At 44.1% G+C, this 22,704-nt stretch overlaps 1 protein-coding gene across 2 annotated transcripts in view; it reads right to left on the bottom strand.

Moving 5' to 3' along the window:
* LOC131200295 (cytochrome P450 20A1) overlaps positions 1–22,607 on the bottom strand; it is a 37,040-nt gene extending 14,433 nt beyond the window's left edge. For both annotated transcript variants that reach the window (XM_058186960.1, XM_058186959.1), the window contains exons 1-4: positions 22,392–22,607; positions 20,003–20,052; positions 18,809–18,975; positions 1,894–2,039 (exon numbers count right to left, since the gene is read on the bottom strand). In XM_058186960.1, the coding sequence (XP_058042943.1) occupies positions 1,894–2,039; positions 18,809–18,975; positions 20,003–20,052; positions 22,392–22,463 (435 nt within the window). In that variant the 5' untranslated portion in view covers positions 22,464–22,607. The remainder of the gene's footprint in view (positions 1–1,893; positions 2,040–18,808; positions 18,976–20,002; positions 20,053–22,391) is intronic.
* Positions 22,608–22,704: the final 97 nt, after the last annotated feature.

Below are 22,704 nucleotides of genomic sequence, written 5' to 3' on the forward strand. Positions count from 1 at the left end.
GGCCCCTCGTCCCATATCCCAAGCGGCCAGACAGCCATACCCACTCAATTTTTTCAGGATTGAGCTGGAATCTTTTCCATGCCTCTAGACCCAAACAGTCTCCAGACACTGGATCAGTAATATATCAACAGCTTCACCTGCACAGCCCAGCCTTGAGATATAAAGCTGAGTAATTTCAGTTTAGTGATAACACTGAGCCCCAAACTGATGGATGACCTCACCCAAGTGTTTCATGTAGATATTGAACAGGACAAGGGAGAGCATCAAGCCCTGCGGTATCCCACCAATAAGAGGCTGGGGTGCAACTTCTCTTTCCCTAGTAACACTGACTGAAACCAACCACTGAGGAAAAAGGGGAATCACTACAGCACACTGCCATCCACTCCTAACCTCTATAGCCAGTCCAGAAAGACAGTGGTTCTCAACCTTTATAGTGCTGCGACCCCTTTAATACAATTCCCCACGATGTGGCGACCCCAACCGCAGAACGGGGGGGAAAAGCGTCAAACTGGTTTTTTTAATTTATCGCGCCTGAAGCCGTATTGGCTACCAATCTGAACTGCTTGCGATTACCTTGAGGACGGAGGCATTAAAGCGGAGACTCCTCCCCTATTAAGTTTATGGCGCCTGAAGCCAGATTAGGCTAGCGATTGGGAGTGATTGCAGCTGGATTGAGAGGGAGACATCAGAGCAAAGATTTCTCTCTTTTTTAATTCATCGAGCCTGAAGCCGAATTCGGCTAGCGATTTGAAGACCCTGCAGCTGGCTTGTGGAGTCAACCACTGGAGCGCGATTCTTCAACTCGCAAGTATACTTCCCATATTTCCGATGGTCTTAGGCGACCCCTGGCAAATCGTCATTCGCCCCCCAACGGGGTCGCGACCCACAGGTTGAGAACCGCTGCACTAAGAGATCTCAAATTCTGCTCTGTCAAGGGTCATGACAAGAGTAACTTGCACTGCTCTGTACCATGCCCTGATATGAAACCCAACTGGCACAAGTCTAGAGATACTATTTATTTTCAAAAATTAAATTTTCAGGGACAGACTGTGAAGGTTTTCAACTTCTCACTATGAGCCTGTCCAAAGGTTCTTCAACAAAAGTTCATCCTATTTTTCAGCAGCACTCTCTGTTTGCCTGTGCATGCCTGATCATGTTTAAAACATGTTTAATATTAATAGAGGTAGTGCCTTGGGTGTACTCCCAAAACATCTCAAGCATTACTTGCATACCATTGGCACTGAGAAAATCACCATCAGTCATTTGCAAAAGGCAGCTTTACTTGGAACAGTTTACATCCCAATGACACCTTTAACACCATCACACATTTGTGATCTGTGAAGGATCTTTTGCAGATCCTTGGGAAGGATTTGATAAGTGAATAAAAATGCTAAATCTAGTCTAAACATCTGTTTGATTGTGTGACCACCCACAATATTAAATGATTATGCCGACTAATTCTCAGCATCTCTGGATGATTCACAACAAAAAATTACAATATAATCAATATGACATAAAAAATAAAGATAAAAAGCCAATTGTTTTTAGTTTGGAAAATATAAGCGCTGCTAAAATCCATTGTGTGACAGAGTGAGGGTGAGGAGTAAAACAGTAGCAGGCATCTTCATTCCGGTTTTAATTTAACATGCCTTGAAAACACAGGAAAGATATAAAATGGAAATGCACAGATAAGATTTACCATAATACTGGGGAATCACTTCTGAGAAAGCTGAATGCTTACACAAGATAAGCAACTGTCAAAAATCTTAAAACATCTGATTCTGCTCCACGCATCACGGCCTTTTAAAGAGATTATTCTGAATCATTTATCTTCCTAGAAAAAACCCTCCCATACACCTGAGCAAAACTCTGCCCTCAGATGAAGCTGTTCACCTTCTGGATGACAGGAAAGTTACTCGGCAGCAGCTTGGTGACACCATTTTCATACAGTTTTTTCCTCAAGCAGCTCTCAGCTATGTCTCCACCCAGGCCAGACTGATACTGCAACAAGGACTTTAACATCGTTTCAAAGGGGTCCGCTGAAAGAGAGAGTGAAAACGCAATCAATCCCTACAAGGCAGTCGTGGCTTTCAAAAAATTTTATTACCGATTCTGTGGGTGGGGCTTGGTGGGTGTGGCATTACTTGGCGGGCGTGGCTTGGTTGGCGTGGCAGGGAAAGGATACTGTAAAATCTCCATTCCCACCCCACTCCAAGGGAGTTACTGTAAAATCCACATTTCCTCCTGATCAGCTGGGATTTGGGAGGCAGAGAATAGATGGGGGTGGGGCCAGTCAGAATTTTTACTACCGGTTCTCCAAACTACCCAAATTTTTCACTACCGGTTCTCCAGAACTGGTCAGAACCTGCTGAAACCCACCTCTGCTACAAGGCTCTAAGAAGTTCCACTACTTTAGTTCCAATGGTTCCCAGCCACTGCTTATGCTGGAAAGGAGGAGGTTAGGAAAGTCTGCTATAAATCTGTCAAATTAGTTCAGAGGTTTGCAGTTAGTTACATGGGTGGGTGCTAAGTATTGGTACTTAAAATATCAATTTTTCTTCAAGAGCAATAACAGAAGAAGATGCAAAACTGTCTATGCAGAACAAATATCTTTGTCTTGAATGTCTGTATTGTCCAAATCTCCAAATAACCATTTTTGTCAAGTCACACATGCTTACTGCTTCTTCTAACCCCTCAGCAGAAGAAAGGGAGAAGTACAATTTGTAGCCTCAGAGTAAGAAAGTGCTCTAATCAGGCAGTCAAGATAGCCTCAAGCATGTAGTTCATGTAGAATAGTCTCTCCTCTAAGAATCAGTAAGAACTTGGCAAGACCCGCAGAAGTTCATTTTTATTTTAATAACCCTATCCCTTGCTTCAATGACATAATATAACTATTACCAGATCGCTAAGGGAGTCTTCCTTAAAGTACGTTTTTCATCCATATTGAACAAAGCAGAAGCCGAACAACCAGTGCTTCATGCCAACTGGACCAGCTCCAGGTTATAGTGATTATGTAGCTCACTTTGCCTTCTGACAATATCCTTTGCCCAGTACTATCGGAGGCTCAGGGATTCTCAACCATCTGTTGTCCAAGGCAATTTCCAAAAATGCTACAAGTTCATAAAGCTCGAGATAATCTGTCTCTCATGAAAAGCAGTGGTAGAGAAGTTTAACCACAGGTGAACCTCTCTCCTGAGGATCACAGAGGTCGCAAAGCACCAGTGGATGTATCAAAAGGCACACATGGTCTCAGGCCAGCCTTAGGTTTCAGAATTCAGATCCTTTATTATCTCTTACTAAAAGAAAAGATTTTCACAGACCCCAAATACATTACAAGCCTAGGTGGAAATACCTCTAATGGAATGTGGTAGATGATCTTGGGGGAATGAACGAAAGAGATGCTGGCTAGGGAACAATCAGACAAGAGAGGGGAGACCTTGCAGGCTGTTGCTTAACAGACAGAGGAAGAAACTTTGGAAGGATCACCCTTATTGATCAGACAGTTAAAAGTGGCAGCAAGACATTTGTACCTTCAGATTTGCAAGGTTCTGTTAGTGTGTAACAGAATTACAATAAAATAGACTTAGCTCATCTAGTTGTGTTTCCTGTCTGGTTTACCCAGAAGGCCTGACAATACCTCCGCTACGAGACTAACTCTGGGTGTATCAGAGACACTGGTGGCTCACAGCTTGGAGCACTACATCAATAATGGTTGCATACAAGCTATTTCAAAATGTATGTGCAATCACACTGTATATATTTGACAGAAATGCTTGAGTTTCCTGCTGCATTAATTACAGGGTATGTGATGCTAATCCTAATTAATTTAAAGACATTCTTATTTTAACTGAGAACAAATTATGTAACACTAAATTACAACAAAGTGTTACTGCAGCCAGAACTAGAGGAATCCAAAAGGGGTCATTGTGTGACGCAGCTCTGCCTTATCAAATATTCTGGTCTACCATCCACCATTATTACTCAACATAATCTCTATTTAACAGAATATCTTGCAATCATAATTTTTTTTAAATTTACGTTTATATCCCGCCCTTCTCCGAAGACTCATAATCTTGATGATTTTTTCCCTCTGAATATGTTTGGAAAAGAGGGACAAAACCAAGGCCATCTGATAAAGCTCCTGATGAGTAGGATTGACAAAAACAATCAACTGAATCACCTACTGCACAAGTGTAAGCAAGGCATAGTAGTCAAAGTACTAAATCAGGAATAGGAAGACTTGGGTTCAAGTCTCCTCTCAACCACTGGATCTTACTGGGTGATTTGGAGCCAATTTCTCTTTCACACAGGGTTATTATTGTGGCAATAAAATGAAAAGAGATTTTCTTGTAAACTGAGCTCTGTTAGATTCGGGCAATAACGAGGCAGGAGACCAGGATAGTGACAACAGCTCTTTACTATATGGTGAACCCAGCAGCCAGTGCTGGGAAAAACCTCTCTTTATATACAGTTAAGCCGGAGGCTTCAACCAATCAGCAACGTGCTATTTTCCCGCCAAAACTTTTAAAGATACATTACACTCCTTCCCTCCCAGAAAACACTTTACCAATATTTACATGAAATTAACATCTTATTTGTCAACGTAATCACGCAAGTAGACTGGGCGTCTCCTGACTCTTTCGGACCTGCGCAATGCATTTTCTGGGAGTGGGTCGAGCTGACCGGAGGGACTGTTTGTTCCTCTCAGCTCCTCCTCTAGGCCATCCGGCCCTGGATTATTTGCAGAGTCGTCCCTGCTGTTTTCGGGAAGAACCGGTTGGCGTCGCTGGACCTCCTGGAACTCAGATAAGTCCTGCGTTTGCCCCGGGTTTGAGTCAGCTGTGGATTTATGCATTGAATAGTCAGGGTCTGTTTCGTCTGATTCTGCTTTACCGGTTATGCGTTTCCTTATTTGATCTATGTGGCGTTTCCATACCCGGCCATCCTCTATCTCTATTAGATATGATTTTGGTCCTGTTATTTCTAGGATTTTTCCTGCTAACCAGGTCGGGCCCTCGCTGTAGTTGTGTGCCCACACTAGGTCGCCTACTGCCATCTCTCTTGTTTTACCGTGTGCCCCTTTGTAACCGTCTGTTATGTAGTTTGGGTTTAAACGGTCTAGTGGGCACCTAAGCTTCCGACCCATTAATAGCTCGGCCGGGCTGCAGCCAGTTGTTACACAGGGGGTTCTGTATTGGACTGGTAGATATGTATCAATTTTTGCCAATCGCCTGGCCTGATTCTGGACAATGCTTCCTTTGCGCTCCGAACGAAACGTTCTGCAAGGCCGTTCGTCGCAGGGTGGAAAGGCGCCGAGAGGACATGTCGGATGCCCTCCTCTGCCAAGTATCCCTCAAACTGGGTTGCCGTGAATTGCGGGCCGTTATCGGAGACTAAAGTGTCGGGCAACCCGTGGGTTACAATAGGTGCCGTAGGACTGAAATCACGGCATCGGCTGTCATGGATCTCATGAGAATGATTTCCAGCCATTTGGAGTAGGCATCGACTACTACCAGAAAGGTTTGGCCGTGGAAGGGGCCGGCAAAATCGATATGGATCCTAGACCAGGGGCCCTGGGCTCTCTCCCATTCCCGAATCGGGGCCGTTGGGGGTAGCGGTCTGGACTCCTGGCAGGCCTGGCATTTCCCTACCCTTTCAGCAATTTCCGAGTCCATTAAGGGCCACCACACATAGCTTCGCGCTAGACCCTTCATTCTCACGATCCCTGGGTGACCTTCGTGAAGGAGATCCAATACCTTTTTCCTCAATTTCTCCGGGATCACCACTCGATCCCCCCATAGCAGGCACCCCCCTTGAGCTGAGAGTTCCCCACGTTTTTTTACAAACTCTTTAAAACGCTCGCCCGGCACAGCGGGCCAACCCCTTTGTACCCAACCAATTACAGTTCTTATTGTAATGTCCTTATACGAAGCCCGAGCCACCTCTTGGACTCTGGGCCAGAGTCCAAAGAGTCAATTAGCAGAACTGGTATCCCCGGAGTGGGGTCTTCGATAGTCTCTGGTAACGGGCATCTGCTCAGGGCGTCTGCATGCCCTAATTCCTTTCCTGGCCGGTGTAGTAATTTGTAAGAATACGCTGCCAGGAAGATAGTCCATCGGGTCAGTCTTGGCGAAAGTGCCACGGGCGTTGGGCGGTCGCCTGCCAACAGACCTAGCAAAGGTCTATGGTCCGTGATGATTTCAAAATCACGACCAAATACATATTCATGGAATTTCTTTACTCCAGAGACTATAGCCAAGGCTTCCTTATCAAGCTGGCTATAATTCCTTTCAGTTGATGACATGGTTCGGGAGTAATATGCAATAGGGGCTTCTGTGCCATTTGGTAACCTGTGGCTGAGCACAGCCCCCACCCCATAGGGAGATGCATCGCAGCTTAACACTAATGGCAGCGTGCCATTGTATTGGATAAGGAGGCTATCACTCGATAGGAGATTCTTTACCCCTTCGAATGCCCTAGCTTCCGCCTTTCCCCAAGACCATGCAGCCGTCTTTGCTAGTAATTTATGCAGCGGCTCGGCTACTGTTGCCTTATTCCTTAAGAATACCGCGTAGAAGTTGACCAGACCTAAGAATGCCTGTAACTCCGTTTTGTTCTTTGGAACCGGGGCCTTCCCGATGGCCCGTACCTTGCTCTCAGTGGGTGAATCCTTCCCTGTCTATCCGGTAGCCCAGGAATTCCACAGACTCAACCCCGATCTGGCATTTGTTCAGTTTAACCGTGAGACCGGCAGACCGGAAAATGCCCAAAACTTTTCGCAGCCTTACCCCTAATTCCTCTAGATTCTCAGCGGATACCAGTACATCGTCAAAGTATGGTACCACCCCTGGTAGGCCCTACAATAGCCGTTCCATTAGGTTCTGAAATAACCCTGGAGCCACACTAACCCCAAACTGTAACCGGGTACACTTAAAAGCCCCTCTGTGAGTCACGATTGTCTGCGCTTCGGCTGTGCTGCTATCTACGGGCAGCTGTTGATAGGCTTGGGCCAAGTCTAGCTTGGCAAAAACTTGCCCTTGCCCCATTGAGTGCAGTAAGTGCTGTACCACCGGACGGGTAAGCACTCTTTTGCAACGCTTTGTTAAGCGTTGCCTTGTAGTCAGCGCAAATCCGGACCGACCCGTCCGGTTTGACTGGGGTGACTATAGGGGTCTCCCACTTAGCATGGTCAACTGGCACTAGGATTCCCTGGTTTACTAGCTTGTCCAGTTCCCGGTCAATCCTGGGCTTTAGGGCGAACGGGACCCTCCTAGCCTTTAGACGGATAGGGGCAACTTGGGGGTCTAAGTTAAAAGAGATAGGGGTCCCCGTGTACTTGCCCAGGCAGTCTCTGAAAACGTCCCCAAATTCTTTCACGAGTGCGTCTTTGAGGTCGACTTCGTTTCTGAAGATTCCAGTCACTCCCATGCCCAATGCTCGGAACCAGTCCAGTCCCAACAAGCTTGGCAGGGTCCCATCGACGATGGTGATGGGCAGAGTTTTCTTGTACTGTCCATACTCGACGTGGACGTACGTTACCCCTCGAACAGGGATGCGATTCCCTTGGTAGTCTTGTACCCTTAATTTCTGTGGTTGCAGCTTGCACTTTGCGATGGCGGGTAAGGCTCTCACGAGATTGTCCCAGGACATGATCGTGATCGATGAGCCGGTGTCCACCTCCAATCAGCACGGCACCCCCTCAATCTTTGCCTTTGTAAAGATTTTCTTCTCTAGGCGTGTTGATGCGTGACCCACTCTCACCACAGTCTGATTCAACTTCGCGCCTTTTTTAAACTGACCACTCGCGGGCCGCTTCGCCGTTCCCGCGCTCTGATTGGCCGGTTTGAATTTTTGGCGGGAAGGTTGGGGTGCTCGACAGGCCTGTGCTATGTGCCCCTTCCTTTCGCATCGCCGACACACCGCATCTTTAAATTTGCATTGTTGTCGTTGGTGTTGCCCTCCGCAACTTGCGCAGTCACCCCGGTCTTCTTTCTCCGGCCTCCCGGTGTGGAAGACTCCTTCCTCTTCCTCACCGTCCGACTCAGCCTGGATCTCCTCGTTGTGGACCGGGGTTGATTTCGCACCAGCCGTTGGTGCGAGCGGCTTTTGTAGGGTTTCCGCCGCTTGGGTAGACATCTCGTGAGCCCTGGCTTCGTCCAAGGCGTTTGCCAGCGTTAGGTTGCTTTTAGACAGCAGCCGCCTCCGCAAACCTGATGTCCCTGACCCCGCGGATGAGTTGCTCCAGCAATGCCTCATCCAAGTCTCGGTACTCGCAATGTTTTGAGGCTTTCCTCAGGGCGGCCATGTATGCACTGATGGACTCGCCCTCTTGCTGTCTGCGCTCCCCGAATTCGAACCGTTGCACATACTTGGACGGCGTTGGTGCATAATGGGCTTTCAATAAGGTCTGCAGAGTTTGCCACGGTACCGACTGTACCGGCGTTGGCTCCGCCAGGGATTCTGCGGTGTCGAAAACCTCTGGACCACAGTGGTTCAGGAAATACGCTCGTTTCCTGTTGTCTGAAACTCCTTGAAGTTCGTTCGCCTCGAGGAAACACTCGAAACGAGCCATGTATGACCCCCATTTTTCTTTGGCTGGGTCGAATGGCGCTGGCGGTGTGTAGCCGGACATCGCTGCTTTCCGCCCTTGTTTGCTGGGTTCGCGTCTTCCTGGTGAGTTCAGCTCTTTTCCTGGCGCTCTTAGCCTCGAGATCCCACCTTCGTCGCCAGTGTTAGATTCGGGCAATAACGAGGCAGGAGACCAGGATAGTGACAACAGCTCTTTACTATATGGTGAACCCAGCAGCCAGTGCTGGGAAAAACCTCTCTTTATATACAGTTAAGCCGGAGGCTTCAACCAATCAGCAACGTGCTATTTTCCCGCCAAAACTTTTAAAGATACATTACAAGCTCCATTAGGAAAGGCAGGGTGTGAGTCCAGCAATTAATAAAATAGATGAATTCCATTAGAAAATTACTTTGTCCCTGCTTCTATAACATGAGCTAGATACCCAATCTATTCAATAAGATGCAGCAGCAGTAGAAACCTCTGCAGAATTTTGTATGATTTACATCTTAGTATAAAAATGTAGCACTGCACTATAGAGCTGTTTTATTCTCCTTTCTTGGCAGTTTGCTGTGCAAACGCGCAAGTGTTCTTTAAATGTGTGACTCAAAGAAAGAAAGAAAGGGGGGAACCCTCTATTCTCTAGGTGCTGTTGACTTCCACCCACTCTCAAGCCAAGGATAACAAAAGCAGCATGGTACAAAATAAAAGCATGCATTAAACAAGGGAGCTTGGCAAGCAGTTGGCAACAGAAGGCAAACATGCCCTGAGTAATATGAACCTAAAAATCACACAAAATCCAGGAAAGATATCCTGCAGAGCACATGCTGCAATCTCTGGAGCCTGAAATCAGTTCTAAACTACTCAAAACAATTTGTGCTTCTATTATTTCTACTGCTTAATCTTTGTCCAATTCTCTTCTTTGCTTGAAGCCCACTATACAAATAACAGAGTTACAATTGAGGATTTTCATCTGCATCAATAGAGAGAGAACAATAAAAAGCCACAAAAGCACAGTAGCGAAACAGCTATCAACAAAAGGACACTGAATTAGTAGAGGTTAAAAAAACCTCCATAATGGATGAAACGCAAAGATATGGTGCATACCTTTACATTTGTGTATTCCGAGAAGGAAGAAAAACATGTTTTCTCTTTTAAAAAAGAGAACCACATTTATTCTGGTGTATGGATTGAGTTTGGAAAGATGGACAAGATACGAAAAGCAATTTACAGTTGAATTTGAGGGAGGGAAGGAGGGAGGGAGGCAGGAAGGAAGGAAAGAGAGGGAGGGAGGGAGGGTCTGAGGGAAGTCCTGCCTTAACACTTGGCCACCTCAAGCATCCCTGATATGAGTGACGTTGAGCTGACCACGCCCTCTGTCTGTCCTCCCCCCCCCCTCCGCACCTCCCCATGGTCAAACACAACCCTGATGTGGCCCTCAATGAAATCAAGTTTGACACCCCTGGATTAGAACTTGGAGTAGAGATTGCAGATGAGATGGAAGGAAACATGAGAAAGAAACTCAAAATAACCTTACCTTGATTTTGCTTGATTACCAACTTAGTGACTCACTATACACTTAATAGTTTTTTATGGGATCAGTCAGAGAAGAACTTGGACAGGTTTTCAATATTTTTTATTCTATACTATCACAAGCCACAGCATTCCTGGTGACCTTCCTGTGCCTGTTTCTTGAACTGATCTGACTTGCAGGATTGAAAACATGAGAGGAAGAGGAAGTTTCAATTTTCTTAATAAGAATTTATCCCACCAGTTGTCCCTTCATGTAATCCCTGTCCATATAATAGTTGCTATAAACGGATGTCCCTTCCAAACTGTTTCAAGCTTTACTCCTCAGTTATGCAGCATATTTGTACTATTAAATTACTCATCACAATGCCAAATTGGACTTTTTTCTTCTTAGGCAGGTCAGTGCCCTTCCAGCTGGCTAAATGAGAAAGATTAAAAATGGACACATCTCATGCTCTCTTTTTGCATGTATTTTTCAGAGAAAGGAAAAATGTAAATCAGGAAGCTTTAAGGTTGTTTTAGGCTGCGGAACCTATTAAAAAGCCTATACGATGAAAAACTATTTTTCATTATAAAAAATCCCAAAAATCCCTGATCTAGAGGCAAAGCTATAGCAGCAGAAAGTTTCCTGTATTTCCTGAACCTTTTTTCTTTACTTTTAATCTCTTACAGAGCCCCATCTGGTTCTCATGGAACACTAAGGTGAAGTTACACAGAGCACAATTTGAAAAACTGTAAACATAGCCAGGCATAAAACCAAGAATCATTATGTTTGCCATCCCTTAGGGAGGCCAGTAAGCAACAGGGAATGGCATGGGATGAAATCTACTTATCTTTCCTATCGGTTTGGAAGTGCGTGCGCCGCGCATGATTTTGGACCCTCTGCGCATGCACAAAGCCTTCTGCGCATGCGCAGAGGGTAAAAAACAGAGTACTTCCTGTTAAAGCCAGAAAGTAACAACACCAGGTGGGTGGATGGAGCCTTGCGCTGCCGCCACTACCAGTTCTCTGAACCACCCGCCGCTGCCACTACCGGTTCAGCTGAACTGGTCTGAACCGGTAGCATTTCACCCCTGGAATGGCATCTAGGGACCATAGTGTGTTCACTTCCAGTTGGGGGAGGAGACACCAAGAAAGGAAAGCAAAACAAATGAGGAACCAGCCATACAACCCCTTGAAGCATCCTGTCGTGTCCCACTCCTCCGCTGACGGCCGGGTCGGGGAAGTCCATATCAAGCGTGCCTCTGCAGCTCTGCCAAAGTCCTATCAGAGTTCTCAAGGCAGGCAGGACACCAGGAAGTGACTTCAGCAATCCAAGTTAGACTTTGCCTGACTCAGAGAATGCCAGAAAGCAGATCCTTTATATAGGCCATGGGGTGTGGCTCCATGACTCAGCACTTATCCAGGCCTGCTCCTCCCTTCTTTTTGCTGACGTCGCCTCTCAATTCTCCGGAAGCGAGGATCTCTCCAGCCTCCAGCTGTTGGTAATCTGCGCTCATGACTGGCTTCACATTCTTCAGGCTCACATGCTGTGGGGGAGGGGTTTAGTTGCTCCGTTTGCCTGGGCATGGTGCCAGGACTGGGGGCTGAAGGCACATCAGGCCCTTTGTCTTGCTCGGCCTGTCCGGGCATGGTGCCAGGGCTGGGGGCTGGAGGCATGCCAGGACATTCTTCCGAACTATCAGCGTCCGGCAGGAGATAAGAGGGGCCCAGCTGCGGCAGGGGGAGCGAGCGAGACACAACACATCCTGATGCTGTGGAGACATACAAGAGTGGCCCTAGCTTCACTTGAGTGCAGCCTTTGCATTTGGAAAAGTCCCGGCTTTTAGTATTGATCTCATTCAAGGAATACAGGTTACTTTCATCATGACTTATGAAAAGACTAATATTATTCCAATTTAAGTTTTATAACATCTTTCTTTCAGTAGATTAGTTTCATAGACTTCTTCCAATGTTGCTCTATGTCACATTCAGCTGGAATAAAATTCTGCTGCTTTTGAATCGATTCCTTTCCTCCCCTATGAGGATGTAGTCAAGGTTAGACCAAGGAAAGGGCAAGTGCCAGAACTGCTCTCCTCCTGCAGCTTTGTGCATGGAAGAATTTATCTTTTAAACTCAATTATTCTCCAATCAATATTATTGTTTTTAGAGATAAAACAGCATGAAAGACAAGACAAACGCATGTGCACATACTTGTACAAGAGAGGAAAAATACCTATGATAGGTACCCTTTTCCAAGATAACTATTTGAAAACTTCCTTCTTTCTCAAAATTCTACAGAGCCATTAGCCTTGGGCATCCATATTGCTCAAGCTTTCATGCTGATGGAAATTGAAAACACAAGAGGAAGCACAAATAATGACATCATTTTTCGATTTTGCCTTTCTATCTCATTTCTTCATTTTTTCCCAGATGGTAAGCTCCTTTGGGACAGCCACCTGTTATCTTTTGCTTCTTGAACTCTGCAAAACTGCTTACCAGCCAACTTTTTTTGGCCAAAGGATAATGTCAACCTTAATATTCTGTTGTTCCAAAGTTATAGAAAAAGGGGAACAAATTATGTGATGCGTTCTGTACAATCCATAGAAGAGGTGAGAGAAGAAATACAACAAAAAGTCTTTCGGGCATGAGAGTGGGGAGGAGAGGAGTTCCAATTTCAGAGGGGATCTGCACAATATCGCTCCAAACAAATCTATTAGTTCAGAGGACAGCAAAAAGGAACACTCACACATTCACAATGCTTGTTTGTCTGGGGGGAAAAAATGGCTTCCTAACTCACTTCTCACATAATGCTTCACCTAAGTCTCAAAGGTAGTCTAGAAAATGTTTTTAAGAACTGCTAATTAAAAATATGTGCAACAACTTTAAGAAACAGGCTTGCCCAAGAAAATTTTTAAGCTTTATTTGCATTTGAAAGGAAGAACTGAAAGAACAGACTTGTTAAATGTCACACTCTTTTGTTAAAGGCAAGAATCTGTTGAAAAGCATCATGAGAAATTTAACTGCTATTTGTTTAGATTAGCACCTCTCAGCTGCAAAAAACTATAGGGCTGCTAGCCCACAAACTTTCATAACCTGCCAAGTGAGTGAAGGGACAGCTGGGAGAGCTTTAATTCATAAGAGTCAACAGAATTTAATGGAACAATACCCAGCCCAACTCACCTCATATAATTGCTGTTGTGGGGGAAATAGAATGCAGAAGTATTAAGTATGTTCACTGCTGTGTGTGTGTGTGTCCAGGATAAAAATCTATTATTAATAATAATGTCAGTAAAGTAAAATAAATGTTGATCTTGTCATTCTTCACTGAACATAGGACCTTAAATTCACTCAGTATTAAATAAACTGTCAGCTCAGCCATAAAACACTAAAAAGGTCAAAAAATATTGACAGAGCTAAGAGGCAAGCAAAGGCTCTGGGAAGCAAGGCATAAGATAAACCCATAGAAGTAACTCTTTAGAAATAAAACTATATCCATGAAACCCTTGTTTTCTCAAATATACATCTCTTACTATCTTTATTACCTCTGACTTCTGCCTTCCTCACCCAGCAATGTGCTATTACAGCCATTCACATACTCTGCAGTGTATCTAATCACATGTACACTGTAATTTGCAGAACACTACAGGGGTTGCATCCCAGCCTCTGGTACTTTAAGAAACAAAGTGTGTTTTCATGAGGTTGCATTTAAACCCCATCATGAAAGAACCATATGAAGAAATTCCTTCTACACACAACACTACAGGACAATCATATTTAACCTATTACAGGCTGCAGGAGAAAAAAAAGCAAGCGCAATGACTGAAATACAGGTAGTCCTTGACTTACACTCATTCATTTAGTGACCAAAGTTACAACAATACTGGAAAAAGTGACTTAAGACTGGTTTTCACACTTACATCCATTGCAGTACAGGTAATCCTTGACAGTTCATTTAGTGACTGTTCAAAGTTACAACTGCACTGAAAAAGGTGACTTGTGATTATTTTTGATACTTATGACCATTGCAACATCCCCAATTACATTCAGATGCTTGATAACTGGTTCATGTTTATGATGGTTGCAGTGTCCTGGGGTCATGTGATCTCCTTTTGTGACCTTCTGACAAGCAAAGTCAATGGGGAAGCTCATAAGATTCACTTGATGCACTGTCCTGCTCACTCACATGTAACTGTGATTTAGTGAGTTTATTAATATTCCCCAGCAATTCCATTCACCTAAAAACCCAGAACTCTCCAAATTAAGTTATAAGAAGACCAATGCTAGTCCACAGAGCAATGGCCAAAAAGTCCACAAGGCACTTGAAAGTTTCTCAATCAAAATAAATCCACCAGGCAAACTTAAATCCACAACACAAGAGAGTTCATGAGGCAAGAAAAGTCCAGAGTTTCCAAGTCAAGATAGTGTCAATCCAAAGTGAGGCAGGAATCACAATGACCAGAAACAGACAGGTAGCAAACAAACAAGTTGTTCCCAGCATCGCCTCCATCTGTCTGCTTGCTAAACAGCCAGCTTCCGGTACAGCCCATTGAGAAAGGCGAGGCTTTCTCCTCATGAGTAATCTGGCTGATCGCCTGTCTTTTTTATGCCCTATGTGTTCTTGGATCAGGTGCAGAAGGCAGTTCCTCCTCCTCCTCCTCTTCCTCCTCCTCTTCCTCCTCCTCCTCCTCACTGACCAGCTGCAGCTGCATGCTTTCTCCACCTGGAGCCTCAGCCAAATCCCTCACAGACTGCTGCTCAGAGCCATCAATCAACTCAGCTCCTGACATGACAGGAATAGGTTCATCCTCTCTAGCTAACATCTAGAGAGTTATCTGGGAAAACGTGGGGGGGAGTCATCACACTTAACATCGCAAATTAACTGCTAATTTAACAACTGCAGAGATTCACTTAGCAAATGTGGCAAAAAAAGTAAGATGGGGCAAAACTCAACAAATTTCTCACTTAGCAACATAAATTTCTCACTTAGCAACATAAATTTTGGGCTCAATTTTGGTTATAAGTTGAGGACTATGTATATTGTTATGGTCCTGTGACCAAAATTCAGGCGCTTAGCAGCTGGCATATATTTATGACAGCTGTACTATCCTAAGGTTATGAGATTACCATTTGTAACCTTCCCAGCTGGTTTCCAACAAGCAAAATCAATGGGGGAAGCCAGATTCATTTAAGGACTGCTAACTACTGGTTAAAAAAAACTGATAAAAAGAGGCAAAACTCACTTAACAGCTATCTTGCTTAGCAATAGAAATTTGCTCACTCAACTGTGGTCCTAAATCAGGGACTACCTATAATGAATAACGTGTAATGAATAAAGAGGAGTTTGTCATAATAATGTGACAAAATTTAGGATTAAGCTAAATGCTATAGACCAGGGGTGTTAAATTCAAGGCCTGTGGCCCAGATGCAGCCCGCAGGTTGCTTATATCTGACCCGCAGGGTTGGCCTAAAGATAGCAAAGGATCAGTCCACTGTGCCTCTGGCAGCCAAAAAGGGGCACCAGGGAAGCTGCAGGCACCTCCCCAAGCCCTTTTTTCAGCCTGGAGGCCACCCCCTCCCGCACCCCGTTTTGGCCGGCAAAGTGCTGCAGGAGGCATCCGTCCTGTCTCCCCACCCAGCTGGCCTACAATGCTGATCTGGCCCTCGAAGAAATCCAGTTTGACACCCCTGCTATACCATTATTATGTCTATTATATTTTCAAATCTGTTCAAATGACATATTCAGAAGAACAGCAACATTATTCAGGTTTTGTTCACCTGGACCAGGGGTGTTAAACTGGTGGCCTGCGAGCTGGATGCCTCACATGCAGGCCATGCCCACTCCAGCTCTGTCAATGGGTAAAAAATTGCGAAACGTCACAATGGCAACGTGACACAGTGAGTTTGACACCCGTGACCTGGACAATTCTCTAAAGCAGAACTCCCCAACCTTTCTTGGTTGGTGACCCAGAATAGGGGAGGGGAGAAAGAGGGGATGATTTTGTGGGAGGGGCAAGTGCATGTGTGCGTGCGTGCACAAACACCTGTGATTTTTCTGGCAACGCTTGCGTGAATGAGGCCGCGAACGCCCACGAGGCTCGCATGAATGGAGCCGCGATGACACAAGTGTGAGTAGAGCCACGAATGCCCGCAATAGCGCAAGTGGGGCCATGTGCAGAGGTGCGCATGCGCACCGGCCAGCCATTCATGCAGCCCGCAGCTTGGTAGTGGACCATGGCGCACAGGTTAGGGACCCTTGCTCTAAAGTGATTCTTGACATTAGGTGTCAGTAGTATTTTATGGCACTTCATTGACCGAACTGGATTGATGTCCCACAATAATTAGTAGGAGGGATTATTTTAAAGTTATTAACTAAAAAGCAGTACAGAAACCAGTATTTCACTATTTACAAACAAACACGAACAACTTTGCTGTAGTTTTAAAAAAAATATTTTAAAAAACCATGTATTAACTTACAAATTTATTTTATTTATTTATTTATTTATTTATTTTGTCACAACTATATATAAGCATAAGCATGAAAGTAACTATATAATATATAAGCATATATATATAAGCATAAGTATGCAATATAACTATATTGATTGGATATAATGAAAGAAAACAATAGGACAGGAACGGTAGGCACGTTTGTGCTCTTATGCACGCCCCTTACGGACCCCTTAGTAATGGGGTGAGGTCAATAGTAGACAGTTTTTGGTTAAAGCTTTGGGGTTTTTGAGAAGAGACCACAGAGTCAGATAGTGTGTTCCAAGCATTAACAACTCTGTTACAGAAGTCATATTTTCTGCAATCAAGATTGAAGCGGTTAACATTAAGTTTAAATCTATTGTTTGCTCTTGTATTGTTGTGATTGAAGCTGAAGTAGTCTTTAACAGGAAGGACATTGCAATAGATGATTCTATGAGTTAAACACAGGTCCTGTCGAAGGCAGTGGAGTTCTAAGTTTTCTAAACCCAAGATTTCAAGTCTGGTGGCATAAGGTATTTTGTTGTATTCAGAGGAGTGGAGAACTCTTCTTGTAAAATATTTCTGGACACGTTCAATTGTATTGATGTCTGAAATGTGGTATGGGTTCCAGACTGGCGAGCTGTATTCAAGAATTGGTCTAGCAAATGTTTTATAAGCTCTGGTAAGTAGTGTAGTGTTTCTGGAGAAGAAGCTACGTAAGATTAGGTTTACAACTCTTAAAGCCTTTTTTGTGATGTGGTTGCAGTGGGCTTTGGCACTTAGATCATTGGATATGAAAACTCCAAGGTCTTTAATAGGGTGGGGGTCATCTGTAAGGTAATGTCCATCGAGTTTGTATTTAGTGTTTGGATTCTTTTTTCCAATGTGTAAGACAGAGCATTTGCTGGTTGAGATTTGGAGCTGCCAGGTTTTTGACCATTCTGACACAAAGTCAAGGTCTTTTTGAAGGGTAGCTGTATTGTTGGTAGTGTTAAATAGTTTGACATCATCAGCGAAAAGAACACAATTACTTTTAATATGGTCACAGAGATCATTAATGTATAATATGAAGAGTGTTGGTCCAAGAACACTGCCTTGGGGAACGCCGCTATTGACAGAAACAGGATTTGATAGGGCACTGCCTATTTTGACCACTTGTTGTCTGTTTGACAGAAACGCTGATATCCAATTGTGGAGGGGTCCGGAGATGCCATAGGATTTTAGTTTTAGGAGAAGTTTGTCATGTACCACTGAGTCAAAAGCTTTACAGAAGTCTATGTAGATTGCATCTATTGCTTTGCGTTGATCAAGATTTGTAGTCCATATGTTTTTGCAGTGAAGAAGTTGTAAGTTACATGATAATTTTTTTTCTGAAACCAAATTGTTTATTAGAGAGTAGGTTGTTTGTTTCTAGGTAGAGGATAATGGATTGGTTGATGATAGATTCCATAACTTTACAGGTGACACAGCATAGAGAGATTGGTCTGTAATTTTCAACTAAGCTGGGGTCTCCTTTTTTGAAGACTGGGATGACCGTGGCTAGTGACCAAAGTTTGGGAAGGGAACTAGTCGTGAAGGCTTTTCCAAAGATTATGCTTAGGGGTTCTGCTATATTAGTGGAAAGCTTTTTTAAGAAGTATGCACATAGTCCATCAGGTCCTATAGATAGGGATGGTTTCAGTTTGCGAAGAGCTTTTTCAACATTTTCTGCAGTGAAATCTATATGTGTTAGGTCGTTGTTGGTGCAGTTGGGGAATGTTGGGTATGAGCCATTACTGTTAACAAAGACTGAGCCGAAGAATGTGTTAAAGAGGTTTGCTTTAACTGTTTCATCATTATTTTCTTTGCCGTTAAGATTCTTTTAGATTTTTAAGTTTAGCACTATCATACTGGGCAATAGCTTGTTAACATTGCTTTAGATAATGAAGTACTGAAATTGAGGTATTTTAGATGCATTTAGTTACTTCTATTATCTAGAGTTAATGGGAATGTTGCTTTGCCAATTCACGTTTGCTGGAAATAGGTTACCCATTTTCTAAATGGATCTATTTATATGAACAGATCTTTGCTTATTTCTCAGCTTCACAAATGATTTTCCACCTTACAATTCTTCTGGCTGAATTCATCTGTCTAAATATCACTCAGCTGAGGATAACGTTCAGTGGAATTCATGAAATTCATAAAAACTCATGTTCCCCTAAAAGAGTTTATTTCATACCATGCACTGATTCAGATTATTGTAGACATGAGGAAAGTACTTACTTGTCCTGTTAGGGTTAATGTGCTGCTTCAGGAGGTCAATGGACCCCAGACTGATCACAAGACGTTGTCCAAACCAGAAAGAGACAATTGGGCCATATTTCTCATGGAGATTGACCAGAAATTCATGCAAGCTGCCACTAGTTATGATGTCGGGGAGATTCCCATCTCTGGAATGAAAGAAGGATGAGAATAGGGCAAATTCATTGCAATCTCCAAAGAAGAAATGAAGAACTTAACATAGAATCACAACATTAAGCTGAGCCATAGTTCGTTCAACTATTTCATTAACTACCATAAATCACAGTAAATTGGGCACAAACAAATAAGCCACAAACTACAGTTTGTAGACCAAAACAGCTGGATTTAAAGCATAGTTTATGACTTGAAACCTAGTTCCTACTAATTACTGTACTTTTCAGAGTATAAGACGTACTTTTCCCCCTCCTAAAAGAGGGTGGAAATGTTGGTGCGTCTTATATACCAAATATAACAATTTTTGGCCTTCCGAAACCTCACGTCGTGCGTCCCGTTTTGCCAAAATCAGGCTCATTTTTCGCAAAAACGGGGCCTGCAAAGGGTTTGGGAGGCTTGCAGAGTCTCCTGGGGCTGGGGAGGCAAAAATGTGACATGTGGGCCTGTTTTTGGCCTCTCCAGCCCCCAGGAGCATTCTGCAGGCCTCCCAAACCTTCTGCGCATCCTGTTTTTGCGAAAAAGAGGCCCGTTTTTAACCCAGACCAGAGAGTTTAGAAGTATTCATTTCCAATCAGGCATTACTATCTTTGGTGAGATGGATAACATGTTCAAAGAATATTTTTACCCTACTGAACCAGACAGCCCCAAACAATCTCAGAAACTTCGCAGAGGTTGCTCCAGACTACAGCTTCATTGTTTGAAAGATGGGGGGGAAAGTGAGAGGAAAAAACCTAAAATCAGTTAGGAAAAGGATGGAACTGGCAAGGGAACTGTCTTCAACAAAAAAGAGAGCAATTATTGAGATCAGAAGAAAAAAAGCAGAAAGACAATAATGTACATAAGAAACAGGAAAGGAGTTTCCCATGCCAAGTACATCCTCCCTCAAATAAAGTGTGGTAGTTCTAAACATTGTCTTAAAATTTGCAACATGTCCAGTGACCCAGAAAGATTAAGGGAACTTCTGTGTAGAAAAGGGAAATTAAATAGAAAGGAGTAACTTACTTTTCATCAGTTGGAGTGATGCCTGGGATTCCTGAAGCTTGTCGGGAAGACTAAAAAAGAAAGTAAGATAATTGGAAAGATTAAGATGTTAATATTATCAAGTCAACACAAAACAAAATACATTACTTAGCCAACTCTTTCCTTAAATCTAGATGCTTATGATTTTACCAAATATAGGACTACAAGGCATCATAATTTCTATGGGACTAAACATGTATGAGACTGTAGTTTATTTTAATCCTAAATACATATATTTTGCATTCAAACTCAGCTATTCAGAACTGTTAATTTATAAATTGCTTGTGTTGCTGATCCATTATGATCCATTATGGAGTTCAAAGGAACATATTTTAGGCAGTTTCCCATTCAAAACTGGATTACAGATGCAGTCTAACAAAACAAATGATATTGGAGAGCTGAGTTTTAATTCCTCTACGCTTTTAGATATTGATCTATATAACTATCTAACACAGGGGAGTCAAACTCGATTTCATTGAGGGCCGCATCAGGGTTGTGTTTGACCTCAAGGGGCCGGGGTGGGCATGGCCAGCTCGATGTTACTCCTGTCAGGGGGTCATGCATGCAGCCCTCACAAGCTCCATTTTCACTGGCAGAGGGTTGCAGGAGGCTGTGGCAGCTGAAAACGGAGCTCGGGAGCATGTTTTCACTGGCAGAAGCACCGCGGGGAGGTCCTTCGCTGCTTCCAGGGATCCAGCCCCCAGGCCTTGAGTTTGACACCCCTGATCTAACACTACTTTTCCTCCTTCCTCCTCATCCTATTTCTTTTTGTGCTGAATCTTCCAGACTGTAAAGTTTACATTTTTATTCATCTTAATTCATATTATAGGCTTTCTAAGTTATTCAGAAGCAGTTATTTTAAAAAGCCAAGGCAGAAAATTTTAAAATGAATAATTGCATTAGAAGAACCATGATATTATGCTAATTTCCAGAATCTGGAATAGTTCAGCAAGCCCTTGATAAACCCCCATCTCCAATGTTTCAGAGAAAAACATTTCCCATCCTTGCTAGGGACTGGACTTCCCACCTCTGGGTATGCCAACTATTTTCTTCTCTACTTCTCTTTCTGACCTAAAGCCCCTCCCACCACAGGAAGCTTCCTTCCTTCCTTGGGGCAGATCACAGGCCCATGTTAGCCCATCTTGGCTACTAACACCTGAGCTGTCCACCCTTTAAGGCAAAAAAAGGGGCCTTCACATCCCTTTTAAGGGGTGCCTCTGAGTGGGCAATGATCACAATTTGAGATTATCAGGATCCCGGCTCTCATCCTAAATTGAAAGTGTGGATACATCTGAATAACAGAATACATGAAGCGAAAGAAAAGTGAAGAAAAAGAAGATAACCGAATCCTACTGGTGGGTGACCTACCTACACCAATTCTGCTCTTTGGATTAGTGTTCTCATAAATGAAACATAAACACTCCTTGGAAGAAATTGAGCTCGATTCTTGGTTTAACAGAAATATTTTGGCAACAATGTGGAAGTAGTTAATTGTTACTTTCTTCCAGAATGCCACCTTTGCTTCCCAGTTTTATCTTCACTATTCCTAGTGGTTTGCCACCCAAATATTACCCTATCCTGTCCATATTTCTTCAGAGTTGGCTAAATGCTGCCACTTGCTGTTTACATTGAACACAGACTGAACTCTCTTTCTCCAATTTGCTTTTTCCTCTACAGTTGTGTGTGTGTGTGGGGGGGGGGAATACAGTGACTGACGAAATCAACTGACCAAGGGCTTCTCTGCTTTATCTGGTTAAGTTTCCATTTTGTTTGCCTGCATCCCTTGCACTTTTCTCAGATTTTCACGAGTAGAAGAGAGCAAGATGGGTGCTGCTGGGAAAACTTTGGGGAGCCTCTTCCAGTGCTTTCAGAAATATATTAAATACCCGGGAAAGGGGAGGACTGACAGAATGGGAAGGTCTCACTAGAAGCAAGGTGAATGGTCTCTGGAAAGCCCAGAGAGTGGGGGGGGGGTGTCAGAAAATGATTTCTGTCTCCTCTTCGGTCGTCACAGTAAAACTGCAAGAAACGAAAGAGGAGCTGTATTAAACCGCTGCCGCAAAACCATGAATAACAGGGTTGGAAGGGACATTGAAGGTCTTCTAGTCCAACCCCCTGCTTAGGCAGGAAACCCTATCCCATTTCAGACTTCTTCGTCACAAGAAACTCAGTCCCAGATACGAACTGGGTGTTGCAAAGCGAATGTCCTGGCTCACTTGTCTGCCAGTAAAGCCCCGAGTTCTTACTTCCGAGTAAAGTTGCCTAAGATTGCACTGCAAGGAGTGCGTGGCGGCGAAAGTTCCCTTTGGTTTGCTTTGCACACATTCCCCACCGCACCCCACCCCACCCGGCTCACGCCCCGCTTATTTACCGGGCAGAGATAAAGCACAGCTCCCACCAGGATCAGCAGGAAGGTGACGGCGAAAATGACAAAGTCCAGCATGATGGATCACCCCCGGCCGACCGACCGCCTGCCCTCCCTCCCTCTCTCCCTCCTTCCTTCCTTCCGAAAGAAAACCCGTCCACGTCCACGCCGGTCTCCGCAGCTCCAACGCAGAGCGGAGGGGCAAGAAAGAGGCGGAGATCCGAGGAGGGAGGCGAAAGCAATCGAGTCTTTAGCTGCGCGAGCTGAGCTCGCCTGGCTGAGCTCGCCTGGCTGAGGCCCCAGTTCCGTGGCTGGCTCT

This window comes from Ahaetulla prasina, chromosome 1, assembly GCF_028640845.1.
Source record: "Ahaetulla prasina isolate Xishuangbanna chromosome 1, ASM2864084v1, whole genome shotgun sequence".
Lineage (NCBI taxonomy): Eukaryota > Metazoa > Chordata > Lepidosauria > Squamata > Colubridae > Ahaetulla > Ahaetulla prasina.